At 44.1% G+C, this 21,275-nt stretch overlaps 1 protein-coding gene across 1 annotated transcript; it reads left to right on the forward strand.

Moving 5' to 3' along the window:
* The first annotated feature begins 373 nt into the window (after positions 1-373).
* LOC145341019 (granzyme K-like) lies at positions 374-9,943 on the forward strand. Its single transcript, XM_080185723.1, has 5 exons — positions 374-434; positions 2,200-2,362; positions 4,092-4,233; positions 6,298-6,573; positions 9,644-9,943. The coding sequence occupies exons 1-5, from the start codon at positions 374-376 to the stop codon at positions 9,851-9,853; spliced, it is 852 nt and encodes a 283-aa protein (XP_080041849.1). The 3' UTR covers positions 9,854-9,943.
* The last annotated feature ends 11,332 nt before the right edge of the window (positions 9,944-21,275 follow it).

Consider the following 21,275-nt stretch of genomic DNA (forward strand, 5'->3'; position numbering starts at 1 on the left):
TAATATTTTCACAGATTTAGTCAGTGTTCATTAATTTCTTTATTTCGTTTGCATAAGCAACGGAATCCTGGTACGTATGGCGCATGGATCACCAGAACATTGCAGTGAAATATTCAAATCATAAATAAATCATCAATTCCAAAATCTGAAAGAACCCTCACTAAAACACCAGTAGCCTGTTATTGATGCCTTGGTATGTGTTGCAATACTCTGATCAGCCTCGGATGCTGTTGTGTAGCTCTCCATAAATGGAATCAATTCACAATCGAAAGGTTTCAGCCCCTTAGAGTGACATCAAAGGGAACAGACCGCATCCCTTTGAGCTATTATAAATCACTCGAAAACTTCATTTGTGATCATAGTAGAAGCGACAATGAAATCATTGCAAAGTACTCTGCTCATTTCTTTGATTGCTGTCTCCTTAACTCCAACCTGTAAGTAACAAAATGTAACTTTTACACTTGATGCGCTTGTAGTAGCATTTATCATAAATAATATTGAATTAATAATCAGTGTGTCTTAGTTATTTTTATAACAAGTTCTCAATGTTTTATTTGTTAATATATTAACATTTATCCCTTTCTGTATTTATTGCACTAGATGTCTACTTTCTGCATTATAATGTACTTTATTACTTGGCATTTTAGGCTGTATAAAAACATTTTTTAACTAACGTTAACAAATCTAAGGTAATTTTATGGAGAAAACATGTATGTTTTGTTATGAAACAGTCTAATTAATCTGCTTGATAATATTTACTGATAAAAATAAGTGTCCGATGGTCTGATAAGTGATAAGCAGAATAAGTGATGTGGAATTAGGAGCCCATTTAAAGCCTTGTCTCATTATTGTGTCTCTCTGACTGTAATGCTAGTCTGAGGCCAGAGTCCGGGAGCTGTGACAGTTTCCCTGCCAAGCCAAACTAATTAGAAAGTGGATCTGAGGACAAGAAAAGCTAAGTTTTTGTTTAGGAATTCTAGAGGATCAGGAGAACCCACCTTCCCTTGTTGTTATCATCACAAACTCACCACCGACCCTCAATAGGCGGCATGGTAGTACAGTGGTTAGCATTGTTGCTTCACAGCACCAGGGACCTGGGGTCAGTTCCCGGCTTGGGTCACAGAGTGAGTGGAGTTTGCATATTCTCCTCGTACCTGGGTTTATTCCAGATGCTCTGGTTTCCTCCCACAGTCCAAAGATATGTAGGTTCGGTGGATTGGCCATGATAAATTGCCCCTTTGTGTCAGGGGCACTAGCTAGGGTAAATGCATGTGGCTATGATGATAGGGCCTGGGTGGGATTGTGTTCGGTGCAGATTCGATGGGCCAAATGGCCCCCTTCTGCACTGTAGGGATTCTCTGATTCTAAGATGTGCTCTGTTAAAGCTTTATATGCATCATATCACAATAAAGGAACTGCTAAAGGATTGCCTTTGAGATTTGAAAGGGAAAAACTCCTGTTACCCCTTCCCATCCCCACCCCAGTCCCTTTCTTGTATAACCTGCCAGGGACCATTCCTATTGCTCATCAGTGAGCTCTTCTGCCTCTTCTCAGAGTTGGTTTTATAGATACGTAACAGGAACCTAGAAACAACTGGAGACCTGGATGGTGTCCAGCCATTACTGTGTGTGGGCACAGATCACTTTATTATTTGTGGAATAAGAGTTGAGCTGAACACTGTGCATTCAGCAGCAGGCATCCCCACTTTTGACCTTATGATGAGGGAAGATCTATAATGAAGTAGCTGAAATTGGTTAGGCCAGGACACTATCTCAAGGAATTCCTGCAGCAATGGTCTGGAGCTAGAATAATTGGCCTCCAACAACCAGAGCCATTTTCCTTTGTGTTTGAAATAAAAACAGAAAATGCTGGAAATCTCAACAGGTCTGTCAGCATGTGTAGAGAGAGAATAGAGCCAAAGTTTCAAGTCAGGATGACCTTTTGTCAGAGACCTGTTTGGTTTCACTCCAACCAGTGAAGAGATTTTCTCCTGATTCCTAATAGACTTCAGCACTTGGTCAAATGCTGCCTTGATGTCAAGGGCACCTCACCTTCATTTGAATGACCTACTTATATTACAAATTGTATAAAGTGTAAATATATGGTTTCTCACACATGTAACAATCTACATATGCTAATTCAGTATGCGCTTCAACGGATGAATAGTTTTTTCACATCTTCTACATATCTTTAATACAGATTATGGTGCGGAAATTATCGGAGGCCATGAAGTTAAACCCCATTCAAAACCTTATATGGCATCTATCCAAATATTTGACAGTGGAACAAACAACTATACACATATGTGTGGAGGGACTTTGATCAGAAATAGATGGGTACTGACTGCAGCACATTGTAAACTGTGAGTTATAGTATAAACATGTATACATGAAGTTATGCAATGATTGTTAACTGAAATTTATAAAGCTCCCTCATCTAACCCACATAAAATAATCGCTTTCAAACACTGTAGCCACAAGATTATTGTTAAAATTGTGTTACTGGCATATATTTCTTTAGTATAATCTTTGATATGATATAAAAACAATGTACATGTATATATAATATATTATCATTTACTTTCATACAATCCAGCTGTCAGATGGAAAATAATTACATAGTTCTGCAGTTGCAAACATTATTTCATTTATTAATTATGTCCTACTAGTAGAGAACCTACTGCAGGTATCCCAAGTGGGCCTTGCCACATGGGCACTACCCAGCTATGTCCCCCCAGCATGGCCATCAATCTTGTGGTGGTTCATCGGTAGTGATTCTCACTGTCTTGCACCATGCCTGAAGGTCGAAAGATCCCAACAGCTGAGAGAATCCGGCATTGAATGGGCTAAGCATAGGTACACCCCTAATGCTGCGACAGAGCACCAGTGGCATATACACTAAAGAATGACCATCTGATTTCACAGCCGTGGCCAAATTATTAGCCAGGTGGTATTCCCTTTCACCAGTAGAACTCCATTAGTTTTCAGGAATAAGTACCTTACTAACGTTTTGAACTTTATTTTAATTCCCTTGTTAAAAGTCATACATTCGACGTTTGCTCTTTTCTTTACAAATAACTAAATTGCTGAGCTTATACTAGAGTTCAAAATAAACAAATGCAATGATTGCAAATCTGAGGTAGAATTCTGGAAATGCACAGCAGGTGAGTAGATAAATAGATCAGTCAGTATCTGAGGATGAATATTCCACTAAAATATCAGCTTTATGGGTACTGACTGAGCTACTACTGATTTCCCACAATTTGTGCTTTTCGTAATAGAATAATAAGTAAGTAAGTTTATTTGTTAGTTGTAAGTAGGCTTACATTAACACTGCAATGAAGTTACTGTGAAAATCCCCTAGCCGCCACACTCCAGCATCTGTTTGGGTACGCTAAGGCAGAATTTAGCATGGTCAAGGCACCTAATCAGCATGTAGAACATAGAACATAGAACATTACAGCGCAGAACAGGCCCTTCGGCCCACGATGTTGCGCCGACCAGTTAAAAAAAAACAACAATGACCCACTAACCTAAACCAATCCCTTTTCGTCCATAAACCTGTCCACAGACCTCTTAAACGCCCCCAAACTAGGCGCATTTACAACTTTCAGACTGCGGGAGGAAACTAGGAGGAGACCCACACAGGGAACATGCAGACTGCACATAGACAGCGACCCAAGCCGGGAATCAAACCCAGGTCCCTGGTACTGTGAGACAGCTGTGCTAACCACTGTGCCACCATGCTGCCCACTGGGAAAATCTGCCTTACTGTATGTTTGTATCAAATGCAGAAGCCTTGCATCCATGAAGGAGAAGGGAAAAGGAATATATGGAACCAGGATGGGAAGAACATGTTCATGTGGAGTATTATCACAGCATAAACCAATTGAACTAGGTGGCCTTTTACGAGAGTCAATGTTTGACTGGAATGAAAACAGTAGCAAATGATGGGGGGTTTGATTAATTTTGTTTGGTCTGATATTCTTTCACTGTTTCTGAACTTGGTTGTTATTTGGTTGACAAAATTCTGAAAATTGTCTTCTTTAATGAATGTAAAGAATAATTATCTCTCTTTCTGATGAAACTCAGCAAAGGATCTATTCGAGTAGTTCTTGGAGCTCATTCTCTCTCACGGAATGAGAAGAGTCAACAAAAGCTTCCGGTGAAGGAGCAACATCCCCACAAAGGTTTCAATAGAAAAACTGTGGAAAATGACATCATGCTGCTCGAAGTATGAACTTTATTTCTTTCATTCATGATTGTTCGTGGTGTTTGAAACTTGTAATTTAGAAAGGCAGAAATTTTATCATTTCACTGAAAACCTACAGCTTCACATCTTCAATCTCTTTGAATAACGTTTATGGAACAGCTTTTTGTCAATTGATACATTGCCAAAAAATCAGACTTAAGCACTCAAAATATTACAGTTCGTAGAGCCCTACAGTGCAGGAAGAGGCCCTTTGGCTCATTGAGTCTGCATCAACCACAAAGGAGTCGAACCCAGGACGCTGGAGCTTTGAAGCAGCAGTGCTAACCACTGTGCTACCATGTCACCACGTTCTTGTCATGTATATTGATAGCTTCTATTTATACCCACTATTGTAGTGCAAGGTTATACAACAACGAAGCTTTAACAATGGTGATTTATTAAACAACAGCAGCAAAAACTATATATACGAGCTCAACACTGACACGGGTCTTGCCCCACCGACTCCATGGCTTACACGGAGGGTTTCACCTCTCTGTGAACTCCATAACACTCCATAGGCCAAGGGTTTCGTACTTCATTCTGACAGGTCATGGTTGGGTCTTGTGACTCACAAACGATCACCCTTAAAGGTGCCGTGCTATCACAGTCCCAGCGTAGTGACTGTTGCTATGAATTCTTGTTTTGGATGAGTGTATATCTTTCCTCCAGATGAAGTGCTCTCTCTAAGCCTATCTTCCCTACAATGTGAAGTTCAAAACGGTACATAGTTCTCTAATTGAAGTCTTATTCATGTTCTCTGTAGGCTCATTATAACCTCTTGCCTTTTATTTTCTAGATCTCTTGTGATGGAACCTAGAATTCTATTAGCATTTTTCTAACCATATTATTAGCCTGGGATTATTGCCTTTAATGCCCTCTGAACAAAACCCCACCACCCTTTTCCAGCACCACACCTGCTCCCATTCAAAATATGGCTCATATGGTTAAGTTTTTAAACCAAAATGTAATGAAACTTGAGTTCGACTGGTCGCTTTTTACGCAACTCCTGCAGTCCTTCTTTGGCTGTCTAAAAAGAATTAAAAAACAGTATATACTTCAAACTATGCAAAAAGAATGCCATTGGGAGATATGTACAAGGGAGGGGTTTTCTGGCTTGCTTGACCAAGGCCAGGAAATCCTGCCCGAGGTCAATGAAGCTTTGTCAGCCCCTTGCCCACTCCAATTTGGGGCGGTAGAATTCCAGTGGTCATACACATGAGTATCTACATGTTGATGAAGAGAGTAAATAGATCACACACCCACAGGTCAGGAAAATCCCAGATTTAAGTTAATTACTGCCAGCTTGGATAGTGGTTACTTTCCTACAAATGATTTCAATCACTCTCAGGCTGCAAATTGAAAACTAACTAAATAGGAATCTTGCTCCAGATTGCCCCATGATTGTTGCTGTGTGGAAATTGGATGTGAATTGGGTTGGGCTGAACAAAGAACAACGAACAGTACAGCACAGGAAGCAGGCCCTTCGGGCCTCCAAGCCTGTGCTGCTCATTGGTCCAACTAGACCATTCATTTGTATCCCTCCATTCCCGGTCTGTTCATGTGACTATCCAGGTAAGTCTTAAACGATCCCAGCGTGTCTGCCTCCACCACCCTACTTGGCAGTGCATTCCAGGCCCCCACCACCCTCTGTGTAAAATACGTCCCTCCGATATCTGAGTTAAACCTCGCCTCTCTCACCTTGAGCCCGTGACCCCTCGTGATCGTCACCTCTGACCTGGGAAAAAGCTTCCCACTGTTCACCCTATCTATACCTTTCATAATTTTGTGCACCTCTATTACACCTGAGTTGTGAACCTCCAGAGAACAACAATAGCCAACACAGTCCATAAATGATAAACAACATCTGGAGAGCCAGAGTAGAGATTAGTCAGTGCCCTTGGAACCATTGACTGATCCAAATCCAAGTCAGAGTACTCAGTCCTAGAGGGGAGATATTTGCAAAGCAGGTTTCTTGCGAGAGGAAAATTACGGACCTCTTCACTTTTCGAAAAGCAAAAATATTAATTCATTCTTATTGCCCCATAGCTGTCCAATGAAGCAAAGATCAACAAATTTGTGAAACTGCTCAAACTACCTAAAGCTAAGGTTGCTGATGTGAAACATGGAACACGCTGTACAGTAACAGGATGGGGAATAACAACTGTAGGCTCCAAATCTCCGTCTGACACACTTAAAGAAGTGAAGCTATCTATAATAGATCGTAAAACATGCAACAGTAAGGATTATTACAATCATAAACCTGAGGTAACCCAGGACATGATCTGTGCTGGTGACCGCAAAGGCAGAGAAGATGCATGCATGGTGAGTATACCGTGTTAGCTGGTATCAGTAACTAGGAAGCTTTTGGATTGTCTGTAAAATCCCAGCTGATTCACTAGTTTCTTTTACAAAAGGAAATCTGCCATCATTATCCAGTATGCATTCTATGCACCTCCAATCTCGCATCATCATCAATGTTGACTCTTACTTGCCCTTGAAATGGCAAGGATACCACTCATCAGTTGCAACATAAAAGTACTTCAAGGAAGTAGCCCACTAACACCACCTTCTCAGGGTAACTTGCATGGACATAAACCTTGGAAGCAACATCCACATCTCAAGAACAAATTTTTAAAAATGATAAACAAATGGTCCACAGTTGTACAAATATAAGTCACCCTAATCATGGAAGAACCATAAGAATTAGGAGCAGGAGTAGGCCATTTGGCCTCTTGAGCCTCCTCTGCCATTCAATAAGATCATGACTGATCCTTTCGTAACCTCAGCTCCATTTATCCGCCCGCTCACTCTAACCCTTAATTCCGTTACTATTCAAAAATCTATCTGTCTTTGCCTTAAAAACTTAAAATCCATCCTCCCTGTATTTCCTGTGTTCCCAGAACTCTTTGCCCTGTATCAAGTTGGCTTCCCATCATTAGTGTTTTGGTCGATGTAGATACTGCCCACTGGTAAAAGTATTGGATTTCGAGCCCCATGATGAAGACCCAGTGATCCAGAATGTTTGTAATTTCATTCAGAGTAACTTATTTAAAGCCTGTGAGTGATCAACAGCAAGTAAGAGATTTAAAAATGACTTGCTAAGGTTTTGCTGGGGATGCCAGAGGGATTGTTTGTGATCTACATAACAAAGGCAAGCTGTTAGGCTGTTTCAAATGGCCCCAACCCAGAACTCAAGCTAAGTGACACCTCCTACTAAAGAGCAACACAGCAAGCTGAGCCGAGAAGAATGCCTGAAAAGCTTTCATGATGTGGGTATGCCGGCGTTGGACTGGCGTAAACACAGTAAAAAGTCTGACAACACCAGGTTTTAGTCCAACCTATTTATTTGATAATATACTCACAAGCTTTCGGGGTTAGCCCCTTCGTCAGGTGAATGGAGAGTTCTGGCCTCAGACAGAGCATATAAAGCACAGACAGTTTAGAGATTACTGATTAGAATGCGAATCCTTACACCTAACCTGCTGTTCAAGACCTGAAGTGGCTGATAATGTGAGTGGAAGGAGCACTGATCACAGTTTAAAGAGATGTGTATTGTCTCCAGACAGTGCAGTAAGTGAGGTTTTGCAAACCCAGGCAAGTCACGGGGGTTACAGATAGTGCGACATGAACCCAAGATCCCTGTTGAGACCGTCCTCATGTGTGCGGAACTTGGCTATCAGTCTCTGTTCAGCGACTCTGCGCTGTCGTGTGTCGTGAAGGCCGCCTTGGAGAATGCTTACCCGAAGGTCAGAGGCTGAATGCCCGTGACCACTGAAGTGTTCGCCAACAGGAAGGGAACAGTCTTGCCTAGTGACTGTCGAGCGATGTTCATTCATCCGTTGTCATAGCGTCTTCATGGTCTCCCCAATGTACCATGCTTCGGGACATCCTTTCTTGCAACGTATCAGGTAGACAATGTTGGCCGAGTTGCAAGAGTATTTACCATGTACCTGGTGGATGGTATTCTCACGTGTGATGATGGTATCCATGTCGATGATCCGGCATGTCTTGCAGAGGTTGCTGTGGCAGGGTTGTGTGGTATTGTGGTCACTGTTCTCCTGAAGGCTGGGTAGTTTGCTGCGAACAATGGTCTGTTTGAGGTTGTGTGGTTGTCTGAAAGGAAGAAGTGGGGGTGTGGGGATAGCCCTGGCGAGATGTTCGTCTTCATCAATGATATGTTGAAGACTCCGGAGAAGATTCGCATTCTAATCAGTAATCTCTAAACTGTCTGTGCTTTATATGCTCTGTCTGAGGCCAGAACTCTCCATTCACCTGACGAAGGGGCTCACCCCGAAAGCTTGTGAGTATATTATCAAACAAATAGGTTGGACTAAAACCTGGTGTTGTCAGACTTTTTACTGTGGAAAGCTTTCAGACAGCATTCATCACCAGTGGCTTGTTGAGAAGTTGAAGCCCATGTTAATAAGGGGAAGGGATGGGTAAGTGACAGGAAGTAAAGGATAGTGCTGGATGGATGATTTTCAGACTGGGAAGTGGTTTGCAGTATTGTTCCCTAGGCATTTTGGGATTTAAAAAAAATTTTTATTAACAACCTAAACATGGGCATATGATCTGGGCTATCCTGAATGTCTTCTATTGATTCAATTCCTAATCATGATTAGCTGCTACAAGCAAGTGTCCCTACATTAGGACTTTCTAGACTACCAGGGGAGCAGCTTGTGACAGAGCCTACCAGGGAACAGGCAATTCTGGAGTTGGTGATGTGTAATGAGACAGACTTGATTAAGGAACTTTAGGTGAAGGAACCATAGGGAGCGGTGATCACAATACGATCAAATTTACCCTGCAGTTTGAGAGGGAGAAGCTGGAATCAGTTGCAACGGTATTACAATTAAATGAAGGTAACCACAAAGACATGAGTGAGGAACTGGTCAGTGCTGATTGGAAAGGGAGCCTAGCAGGGAAGACAGTGGCAAGAGTTTTTGAGAGTTATTCTGGAGGCACAACAGAAATTCATCCCAAGGAGGAGGAAACATGCTACACGGAGGAGGAGGCATCCGTGGGCTGATGAGGGGAGTCAAAGACAGCATAAAAATAAAAGAAAAAGCATTCAAAGTGGCAGGGATTAGTGGGAAGCCAGAGAATTGGGAAGCCTTTAAAAGCGAGCAGAGGACAACTAAAAAAGCACTAAGTGGGGAGAAGATGGAATATGAGTGTAAGCTAGCTGGTAATATAAAAAAAGGTAGGAAGAGTTTTTTTTCAATATATAAAAGGTAAGAGAGAGGCAAAAATAGCCATTGGACCCCTGGTAAGGGAGGCTGGAGAAGTAATAATAGGAAACAAAGCAATGGCAGAGGAACTAAACAGTTATGTTGTGTAGAAGTAGCCAATTCTACATAATTATTCTCCCTTTCTCATTTCTCTTTTCCAGGGTGATTCGGGTGGCCCTTTAATTTGCAAAGGTGCATATACAGGGATTGTGTCATTCGGACCTAAAAAACCAAAAGAAAAAAAGCCTGGAATTTATACTCTCATTTCAAAGAAATACCTGGACTGGATTCAGAAAATAATTGGTGTGCAAGCTTACAATATGACGGCTGTTGAGAATGCTGAGAGTCCTGCTACTCCGTTTTACTTTTAATAACTTGTTTTGGATTGCTTTGCCCAGGAAGTTTCAGCATGATTTCCCTGTACCTTCAGTACATTGTGTAGCATTCTATTATAAAACGTAATAAACAGCTGAAATGTGAAATTCTCAATGTGAATTGGGTCATATTTTGTTAGCTTTTAGTCCTCCGATGAGGTTATGAATAGTGAAAGTGGGTTGAGCTGTTCTTGACAGTGAGTGAGATTTTCAGGTGAAATTTGAGTAACAGAGCAGTCGTGTTTTGTATTACAGAAAGCTCAACGTAGGTTAGAAGCTGTGAGATTCTACATCAAAAGAACATGTAACCCACTGAACTTCTAAACAGAGGCTGAAGCTTATAACACTAGTCGCATAATTACCATTTGACAGTTAACAATTCTCCAAAACACCGAAGGGCTAATGTCCAGATCCTAACTGATGTGAGATAGTGTGGTTGCTCCATCTCCCAATTTTCCTCAGAATTTTCTGAAAGCTGACATTCTGTAACACAGTTGAAACCACCTATGGCCCAAACATCCAGGGTCCCACCTCACTGCTGGCCAAGAACAAAAAAATACTTATCAAGAGCAAAGGGGTAGCCAGTTCCCTCTGTAAGGAGCACTTTGAAGGCCTGCTTAACAGAGACTCTGCTTTCAATGTGAGTGTCCCTGACTCCATCCCACGGCATGCTACCCGTCACCATCTCAGCACAACCCCAACACAGCACAAGGTAGAAAAGATCACCCGCCAGCTAAAGAGCAGCAAGAGATCTGGAGTAGATAGAATCACCACCAAAGAACTATTGACACCAATGCACAGCCTTGCTTCCCTCATCAGGCATAAGAAGTACATGATGTGGAATACATCATGAATAACAGGTTAGCTGTAAGGACTGACATTCTAATCAGTATTCTGTAAACTGTGTGTGCTCTTATATGCCCTTCTCTGACAGAACTTTCCGCACACCTGACGAATGAACAGCATTTCCGAAAGCTTGTGTGTTTACTATCAAATAAACTGGTTGGGCTTTAACCTGGTGTTGTGAGACTTCTCACTATGAGAAGAACATGTCAGATGATCTTACAGATGTCATAATCGAGACCATCTTCAAGAAAGATTTATGTTAGTGACTAAGAATTGGAGTAAGCCAGAGTAAATGGAGTTGAGATGCAAATCGGCCATGATCTAATTAAATAGTGGACTAGGTTCCCGGGCTAAATGAATGTGTGATGATATGTGCCTGCATGCATTACAATGTAAAGAATGTCCAGGTGAATGCGCAGGGGAAGAATTTGTGGAGTCAATGATTGCTTCCTGGGAGCAAACTGAGAGTCAGTGTGGGCTGATGGGGTAGCAAGTGTGAGGGGGACAAAGGGAGTCAGTAGGGTGGGGGAGTGAGGATGCGATGGTATCAGTAGAAGGGATGACAAGGGTGGTTGATGGGGAAACGGAGGTAAACGCAGACACAGAGTGTGGGAAGGAGGAGGTTGGGGTGATCAATCTGGATGGGGAGGGGTGTTCAGGCAGGTAGATAATGTGTATATTCACCTGGACATTCCTGAAGAAGAATGGTTCAGGCAGTGGGCTGGCTGTGGGGGCGGTGGAAGATGATGCTGGCTGGGGTGAGGCCCATAGTTATTGAGGAAAGGATATGGGTGACTGGAGGAAGGGAAATGAGGAGGGAGCTGACCAAGAAGTGAACAATGACCATTTCCTTTGAAATCACAAGTGAGCAAAAGTGCCTCAGCACATGGGAGTTCAGTCAGTGAGTGGGTGGAGATGTGGGTTAGCTCAGCTGAACAACAGAAAGGGAACCCCAGCAGTAGCATTGGGAAAGTTCAGGGCAGTGAGATATGTGTGATGCGTGAAGGCCCCACATGCACAGGCAGGGGGGGTACGTGCACTAGGCTCTGAAAGGCCTGGCCACAGACACATCTCCCTCCACAATCAGCAGCTGTGTGCAGCTGAGCTGAGAGTACTGGGGGTTTGGTAGAGAGGCCTCACAAAACCTACATAATGATGCTGAAAGACAACACTAGACATTATTTAGTGAGAGTGAATATACCTACAGTGACAGCGTTCCCCGTACAACCACTTAGAAGTAATTTCTTGCTTTTAAGTAGCCTATTATGTCTTTGAGGTGCTGCAAGGACATTAGCAGCCTGTTCACTTGTCAGCCATGTTGTCTTTGGTGACTTCAGCAGCTGGCCTTTAGAAATCTGAGGCCCTGGATTTGTTTTATCATCGATGGGTTAACTACTCCCTCGGTGGTGACAGAGGACTGGGTTAAAGGAGTCACAGGCTGTGAGGATTCAGAGGGAGTGGACAACTTCTTGAGTGGATAACCTCAAGTATCCAGCTGGGCACTGACTAACTCCCTGAGAGGAAGGGGCATCTGGTGCGATGTTGATATGCCCCATTCCCTTCTCTCATTGCCACTCCATGAACTTACCCCTGGCAACAATGATAGAGTGCAAGTCTAGGCATTCTCTTGATGAGGGTCTTTGTGATGTCCACCATCCTTCCATTGGTGACCTCGATGCATGTATACATGGGCACTACTTATTCAGAGAGCAGACAAACAGACTGCTCTGACTCACATGCCACACTGTCGCTGCTAATGCTGCCCGCCTTTTGCTGACTCTCCACCATGAGTTGAAAGGCTGATTCCAAGGGCTCGACGTCTGACTCGGAGCTCACTGATGCCTCTACCTCAGTAATCCTTCTCAAATTGACAACTCAGCTGAACTTGCTTCCTCTTGCTGTGGAGACATGTTCATGTGGTGAATACCAGAATGTGAGGCCCTGCCTGAGCAACCATTAATACCTAACAAGGTGTGTGTACCTGAACTGGTGGAGGATACAAGTGAGCTGGGTGATACCTCTACAAATGTGGAACTCTCCTCTTCAGCTCCCTCCTTACTCATCTCTGCCTCCTCCTCTTCCTCCTCCTCTCCCTCCTTCTCTTCCCCCCCCTCTGCTCCTCCTCCCCCTCCTCCTCCTCCCCATCCCCCTTCTCCTTCTCAGAACTTGGTCTCTTTCTGGAGGCACCAGTAAATGAGAAACGAGAGGCAAATGATAGCATCAGCTGCCTCCAACATGGAAGCACATTTGACCCTCAGGTTTCTATTGAATGGATGAATCCCTACTAGGTGGGCACCCAAGGCCAATCTTTCCATTGTCAATGGTTCTTTCACACTCCACTCACATGTAAGCTCTGATACGCAAATTCAGTTAGAGCCTTCAGGAATGGTTGACCCCTTCCTGACTTCTCCCAATATCAGCACGATTGTGTCGAGGCTTCTTCTACTCAAAGAGACCGTGTTTAATGAGAATTACATGTCACATTGGTTGGAGCAATGGAATTTCATCTCTCTCTTTGTAAGATAGCCCACTTCAGTCAAGCAGCTCATCAGCTGCACGGTGGTACGGTGGTTAGCACTGCTGCCTCAAAGCCCCAGGGACCCGGGATCAATTCCTGGCTTGGTTCATTGTCTGTGAGGAGCATACACGTTCTCCCCGTGTCTGCATAGGTTTCCTCCAGATGCTCCGGTTTCTTCCCACGATCCGAAAGATGTGCTGGTTCAGTGTATTGACCCGAACAGGCGTGGAGTGTGGCGACTAGGGGATTTTCACAGTAACTTCATTGCAGTGTTAATGTAAGCCTTACTTGTGGTTAATAAATAAACTTAAACTTTAAAATGGGCTGAAAGATTGTGGACCAACTCCCTCTGGAGAGTAGAGCACATCCACATACAAAGGGAAGGCTCGAACAGGCATGTGATTAGCAGAGGTTGCTGATTCCGTCTGTGCTTACGCCAGATCCCCCTTTCCCCTCAATCACCCCATCACCACTCTGTGGAGCAGGGCCAGCAGATGGCCTTACAGACATCTCTCTGGCTTTGATCTGACATTGTGAATCTCTGGACACCTTTAAAATATAGTGCCCAGATATGACAGCAGGAGACATACCATCAAGTTCACCCCACCCCTGACACAGATAGTGGCACAAAACCAACAGAGGCATTATTTATTAGTCCAGGAGCGGAAGATATTGCGTGTTTTCCTGTAACCCTCTGCAGCAGAAAACATTCTCTGCCCCGATCTCCACTCTTCTCCCTACCACGGGACTTAGTCCCAGATGGGAGAATTCTATCAATAGTGTTAATATGGGACTAAGTACAGTACTGCCCACACAGTGCTGTAAGATAACAAATAACCCACACCTCGGGATCAGTCTAGTGTTAGGCAGAGCCATGTGCACAAGCATTCAAGGGACAGCTCCTAGCTTGAACTCTGTACATTGTTCTTGTAGTTAATGAATACAGTTAAGCTACGTAAGACTATGACAACTTCATTTAAACCTAACTGAACTGTATCCAAAGCCCTACAGCACTCATCACTTTGAAAATACACAGACCTATCTGTCTTCGGCTCTATGTGGATGCTGTCATATCTTCTCGCACCAAACTTCAACTGTCAAAGTTTCCCCACTGACTGAATCTATGAATGTTTCCTGTAACCTTCAATTCCCATCTACAATAATTACAGTGCCAACTCACCTAGTGGCTGAAAACCTCCAATCTCATCTGCAGCTGGGATTCTTCACTGCTGCTGCAGCAAATGAGGATTTGGCTGAGTGCCAAATTCTCCGTTCTTGCTGGCAGCAGGGTGGGAACGAACAAGATTGGAGAATCCTGCCTGGTACTTCCAGTAATTTTGGATGTACAATCATTTCTTCAATAAAAATATTGATACACAGAGAAAAAAACCTGAGGCACTGTAATAAATTCCACATAATGACCATAAGTGTAGGAGGGTAAGAGATGATTTGGTTAAAACATATACGATTTTGAGAGCACTTGACAGGGTATATGTAGGGAAGATGTTTCCACTTGTTGGAGAATATGGAGGTAGCGATCAGCGTTTAAAAATAAAGAGTCATCCCTTTAACACAGAGACAGGGGAAAAATATTCTCTCAGAGGGTTGTCAGTCTTTGGAATACTCTTCCCTAAAATGCGAGTGAGGCAGTGTCTTTGACTATTTTTAAGACAAAGGTTCTTGATAAGTAAGGGAGCGAAAGGTTATCTAGAGATAGCCAGGGATGTGAAGTTGAGGTTAAAATTGGATCAGCCACGATCTTATTGAATAAAGGAGCAAGTGAGGGGCCGAGTGATCTACTCCTACTCCTAATTCATATGCTCGTATGCAAGTCTGATGCTGGCCTTCAACGGAATGATCTGGAAGGTTCTAAGCTACATAAAGGTATATAGATTTCATCTGTGCTCTGAGGGGACTGTTATGTGAAAAACATGAACATGGTTAGAAAAATCTTCCTAACAACAGTTAAAAGGTTAAGACCGTAATTCTCCAACATTATCGGTGGCTGGGATTCTCCAGTCCTGCTGCTGTGAATGGGGTTTTATCTGAGTGCCAAATTGTCTGTTCTCACAGGCAGCAGTGGCAGTGTGAGGGAGGACGGATTTATTTTACCACAGTTGTTTAAAACTCGCTCATGAAGGTGGGTTTCTACATAACTGAAATGTTTTTCGACTAAGTATTGAAAACCACTTGCTGCCTAACGTATGTCAATTTATCCAAGTGATACTTTATTGGGTGAGAAACATTGTTAACAACTTGATGAGGTTTTCCCACCAAAGAGGTGACTCATCTTTCTCCTTCAGTAGCAGCAGATATGCAGTGTAGTTAAAGCAATTTGTTGGTTATGTTTAAAGTCTCTGCTTTTGCCAAGCAGACACAAGCTTGGCAAAAAATACCATTAAACTAAGTTGCTTGATAGAAACTATGATTAAACACATTTTTAGTGACTCACTGTATGTAACTCAGCATCAACTTTTTGTTATACATAATTACACTTCTGTGAAGTTCCTTGGAATGTTTTCCCTATGTCAAAGGAGCCATATAAATATTGTTGTCAATTAATGTAACAAATGCCATGTTGATAGTCCTTTGGACAAGTTAACAATGACTCATCAAAAAGTCATTTACTGATAGATAAACCTATTAATGTGAAACCTATTGATGTAAAAATGTGAGTATATTATCAAATAAATAGGTTGGACTAAAACCTGGTGTTGTCAGACTTTTTACTGTGTTTACGCCAGTCCAACGCCGGCATACCCACATCAGATAAACCTATACACAGAGGGCAAATGCATTTTGTCAGCACATTGTCAAGATTTCACACTTCCAGACAGTCTCCACATACTTCATATATTTTTACAATTATCAACAGGTAAACTGATCACTCAATATATGAAGGGCTGTATCATGTCAGCCATAAGTCAGGCTCCATCATAAAAAAGAACGTGGACTGGAGAATTACAAACGTTACACCCTTCAAAAAAGGATTAAAGATAAGTCCAGCAAAGAGAGGCCAGTCAATATAACCTTGATGTGGTGGGGAATTTTCTAGAAATGATGATTTAGGGCAAAAATGGGTTAACAGGATAGAGTAGAATAGAATCCCTACAGTGCAGAAGGAGGCCATTCAGCCCATTGATTGTGCATTGACCACAATCCCGCCTAGGTTCTATTCCCACAACTTTGTATATTTACCCTGGTGGTCCCCTGACACTAGGGTCAACTTAGCATGGCCAATCAACCTAACCCACCCATCTTTAGACTGTGGGAGGAAACCGAAGGAAACCAGACACAGGGGAAAGTGTGCAAACTCCACACAGACAGTGACCTGAGATCAGAATTGAACCCAGGTTCCTGGTGCTGTGAGCCAGCAGTGCTAGCCACTGTGCCACCATGCTAGAAAGCACGACAGGAAAGCCAACATAGATTTGAAAAGGGAAAATTGCTTTTAACGACTTGCTGAACATTTTTGATGAGGGAAGCAGAGACCATTGAGGGTAATGCTGCTGATGTGGTATATAGGGACATCAAAAAGGCATTTGGCACAACAGACTCATGAGCAAAATTAGAGCTCATGGAATCAAAGTGACAGTAGCAGCATGGGTCAAGTTTTTAGGATTTTGGTGTTTCCTTTCCCGTCATTCAAAAAGCATGCTGGAATTTCATGCTCCAACAAATATTCATTGGCTGGAGGCAGGGACTTATATCCCTTCACGGGGCGGGGAGGTCCCACTGAGAGCTGCTGAAAAATCTGATTGGCTGGCAGTGCCAGAAGCTGCAGTGAACAGAGCTCGGACTGCGTGCAGTCTCCAGAGGCTAACTCCTGAGATTCCAGGATTGGGTAAACCTTGGGGTCGCAGGGCAGGGAGGGTAGGGGAGGATTAGGGGTGTCACAGTGGAGGATTCAGAAGGGGCTGGTATGAAGGACGTGAGCAAGGACAATGCAGATCTTGCAGCTACTAGACCTTGCAGGGGGAGGGTGTGCAATGTTACTGGGGGCTTCAAATGGAAGTACCACACTCTTCCTGCCTGAGGCCTGATTCTAGTTATTTTAGGGCTCCTCCATATCCTAGAATTCCTCTTGCCAGCCTAAAAAAATGAAGCTGGAGGAGAAATGACCCTCATGTGGCCAGTTCAGTTTTTGCTGTATCAATGATTCCAGTGCAGTTGTAAGCTCCAGCCATTTGTTCGCCTCATTGATTCAGTCTCTGAGCCCTCTCTGTCTATCAACATCATTTGTATCGAATGAAATTATGCAATGTTGTGGACAATTTATGATCCAAGGATTGTTTCAAAGTAATTTTCGAGGCCTAAAAAATAGGTTTAATAAAAATAATGATTCAGACCTTCTGGGCAATGTGCCCAGCATCTGCAATGTTTTCTGTGCCCACAAGAAACTGCTCATTTTCAGCCTAGACTTTGGTCCTGGCTGAACAGAAACGGGCCAGCAGAGCCTCTCCAGGATTTGCCCAACAAGCAGAGAGAGTTGAAAGAAGGAGTGGGAGAGGCTTTGATGTAGTGGTATTGTCACTGAACTAGCAATCCATAAATGATTGCGGATTCCTGGTGTGTAACAGAAACCTAAGTCCAGATTTTGCAGCTTTGGGTGTCAGAAAACTTGGGTCATTATTGTGATGATGGTGCAGCATTATCGCAGATCATATAGTAGTAATCTTTCATACATCCTGTATAATGAACAGTGATGTTTAGTGCCCAGAGTGATTGAAGGTTGAGTGAAAATTGTCAGTACTATGGTAAATATTCAGAATTACAGTGTGATGACAGGGATGGAGAAGAGGTGAAGGTTTCATCCCAAATTCTCCCGCTAACTATTGGGCCTGACCCTCCTGCTGCACTACTCTGGCCGAGTTACAGAAGGGGAGAAGGGGAAAAGTCCAAACCTTTCAGGATCTGAATATTTTAATGAAATATTCATGGGGCCGGATTTTCCAGCCTCCCACAGGCCCCCAATCTACTGGTCACGTCGATCCTACAGCATTGTACATGCCTTACACCCACTGCCAACAGGGAATCCCACCCAGAGGGAACCCGCTGCAGGGTATCACTATTGGTGGCACTGGAAGATGTTGCCAACGGTAAAGGCTGGAAATTTCAGCCCATGGTTAAGGAAACCTAATTTAACATATTGGAAGACTTTATGACCGAACAAACATAAAGGAGAATATTTTTGGGTCCATGACTTGGAAAATCAAGATTAATCACTCAACATAGGGCTGAGCGGCATAAACAATCCCTCAGTGTGATTCTTGATGTATTTATGTTTCCATGCAATTTGCTAGACGGCCACATCATGCTTTCGTGCTGGCATCATAAGAGTTGGGTCATTCTAAACGGATTGGGGTGGGCAGATCCGGAATTTCACACAACCGGCTGGTGGGCTAGTTTACCAACAACAAGTTCAGGGACAAAATGGCTACTCACCCATAGCTAATTCATGCTACTAAGCCAGTGAATCAGCTGGAGTACTGTGTGCAGTTTTGGGCGCTGCACCTGCGCAAAGATATTTTGGCCCTGGAGGGAGTGCAGAGGAGGTTTACTAGGCTGATACCGGAGTTGAGGGGGTTGAGCTATGAGGAGAGGCTGAATAAACTAGGTTTGTACTCATTAGAGTTTAGAAGAATGAGGGGAGATCTCATTGAGACGTATAAGATGATGAATGGGATGGATAGGATAGAGGTGGAGAGACTCTTCCCGCTCAAAAAAGACAGTAGGACTAGGGGGCACAGCCTCAAGATAAAGGGGAGGTGGTTTAGAACGGAGTTGAGGAGGAACTTCATCACTCAAAGGGTGGTGAATCTCTGGAATTCTCTGCCCGTTGAAGTGGTGGAGGCTGCCTCGCTAAATATTTTTAAGACGTGGGTTGATGGGTTTTTGATAAGAGAGGGGATTAAGGGTTATGGGGAGAGGGCGGGAATGTGGAACTGAGCCACGACAGATCAGCCATGATCTTATTGAATGGCGGGACAGGCTCGAAGGGCTAGATGGCCTACTCCTGCTCCTATTTCTTATGTTCTTATGTTCTTATGAGAGCAGGTAACCTTACGGTTGAAGATGGAAAATGGCGGGGGGGTGGTCAGCACTTCATCCCATCAGAGGTCCGTGCCTTTTAATCCAATGTAGCCACTGGGGCACAGCCATGACAGATGGTCACACAATATAGGTTTTGTCACTTCACAATCTGTTTTTAGATCAATTTTTTTTACCTGTGCTTTGTGAGCGGTGAATTGCTGCTGACATCGGCAGCTCCTGGCTCGATAGTGGGACTACGATACATCATCACTACAAGGTCTCAAGTTGGCCCTTGGGCGCTCGCTTACCATCTTTAATTGAACTGTGAGTGTGCCCTCTGGCCATTAATTGGCCAATCCGACTCAAATCATGAATTTTGCAGAGATGGAATGTCATCATACCTCCAGGGAGACGAAGGAAGGTGCAGTCCCAGGTCAGGATGGTGTGTGATCTGGAGGGGAAGGGGGGTCTGCTGCTACTCTGCCTGTGATCAGTGGGGAGGGAGGGAGGGTCCGCTGCCATTCTGCCTGTGATCAGCGGCGGGGGGGAGGGAGGGTCGCTGCCACTCTATCTGTGATCAATGGGGGGGGAAGGGAGGGTTCCCTGCCATTCTGCCAGTGATCAATAGGGGGGGGGAAAGGGGGGTCCATTGCCACTCTGCCTGTGATCAGTGGGGGGAAGTGGGGGAGGGGCCCACCATCGGTCTGGGTGGTGGGGTGGGGTGGATAAGGTGATCAATAATGTTGTGAGGGTGGGACAATGCCTGTGGGGACCAGGGGAAGGCATCGTCTAGCCCGGGAGGGATGTGGCGGACGAGCAGCATGCTATCAATTTATTTCTACGCATGCGCAGTTGGAGATGCCAATCGGAGCTGCAGAGTTTCAGATGCATTAGGCCCTGCCCACAGGCTTGTGCAGCGTGATTTGGAATCACTGATATTTTTGCAGGCAGAGTGCGTGTGGGGGCCCCTGAGAACCAGCCTAAAAGCCGGATCTGAAACACTTCCAGTTTCAAATCCGCCTCGCACTTAAAATCAAAATGGTAAAATAGAATCCTGTGTGTCTGTGTTGGAGTGAGTGAGTAAACTGGTAGCTGAGGCATAAATCAAGTGGCTTGATGTGTCCTGGATGGTATCAAGAAACTTGAGTGTTGTTGGAGCTGCATTGATCCATCCAAGCGGAGAGTATTCCATCATACTCCTGATTGGGTGGTGGACAGATTCAGGAGTGAGTTACTGGCTTCAGAATCACCAGCCTCTTACTTGATTTTGCTGCCTTAGTATTTATGTGACTGAACCAGTTAAGTTTCTGATCAATGGTAAGCCCCAAAATGCTATGATGGAGGATATGATAATTGTATTGTCATTGAACATCAAGGGGAGATGGCTCGTTTTCCTTTTGTTGGAGATAGTCATTGCCTGCCACTCGTGTAACATGAGTGCTGCTTAGCATTCATCAACCCAAGCCTGAATGTTATTCTTGTCACATATGGACACTTATGGGGGTGATTCTCCCACCCCGCCGCACTAATTTTCTAGCACAGCGAGGTGGGAGAATCCCACAGCCAGGCATGCATGGTATTCACGCATGCGTTCCCGCTGCGCGCACATCTCCCAGTGCTGAATTTCTGGTGCCATCAGATCCACTCTGGAAACTGGTGGGAAGAGCAGGTAAGTGATTTAAACCCTATTCGAATCTATTTTTCATGTAATTTGTGGGCCTGGGATTTAAGTCTCTGGGCCCACTAGCCTCTCTCCTTTGGGGATCTAATAGTCCAACCCTACTGGTGTGAAGGGGGAGCAATCAGGGTCCCCCCCAAAGGGTTTGACAGTGGAGGTTGTTCCCCAGGCATTGGCACCCTGGCAGTGCCATCCTGGCCCCCTGGGACTGCTCAAGGGGCAAGGTGTCAATGCCAAGGGGCATCTTGAAACTGCCCACTCGACATGGGGCAGTGCCCAGAGGATAGGGTCTAATGGGGGCAAGGTGTTGGCGGAAATCGGTCAGGTGTGGTGTCCCGCTGCCA

This window comes from Carcharhinus amblyrhynchos, chromosome 1, assembly GCF_965287045.1.
Source record: "Carcharhinus amblyrhynchos chromosome 1, sCarAmb.v2.hapA, whole genome shotgun sequence".
Taxonomy (NCBI): domain Eukaryota; kingdom Metazoa; phylum Chordata; class Chondrichthyes; order Carcharhiniformes; family Carcharhinidae; genus Carcharhinus; species Carcharhinus amblyrhynchos.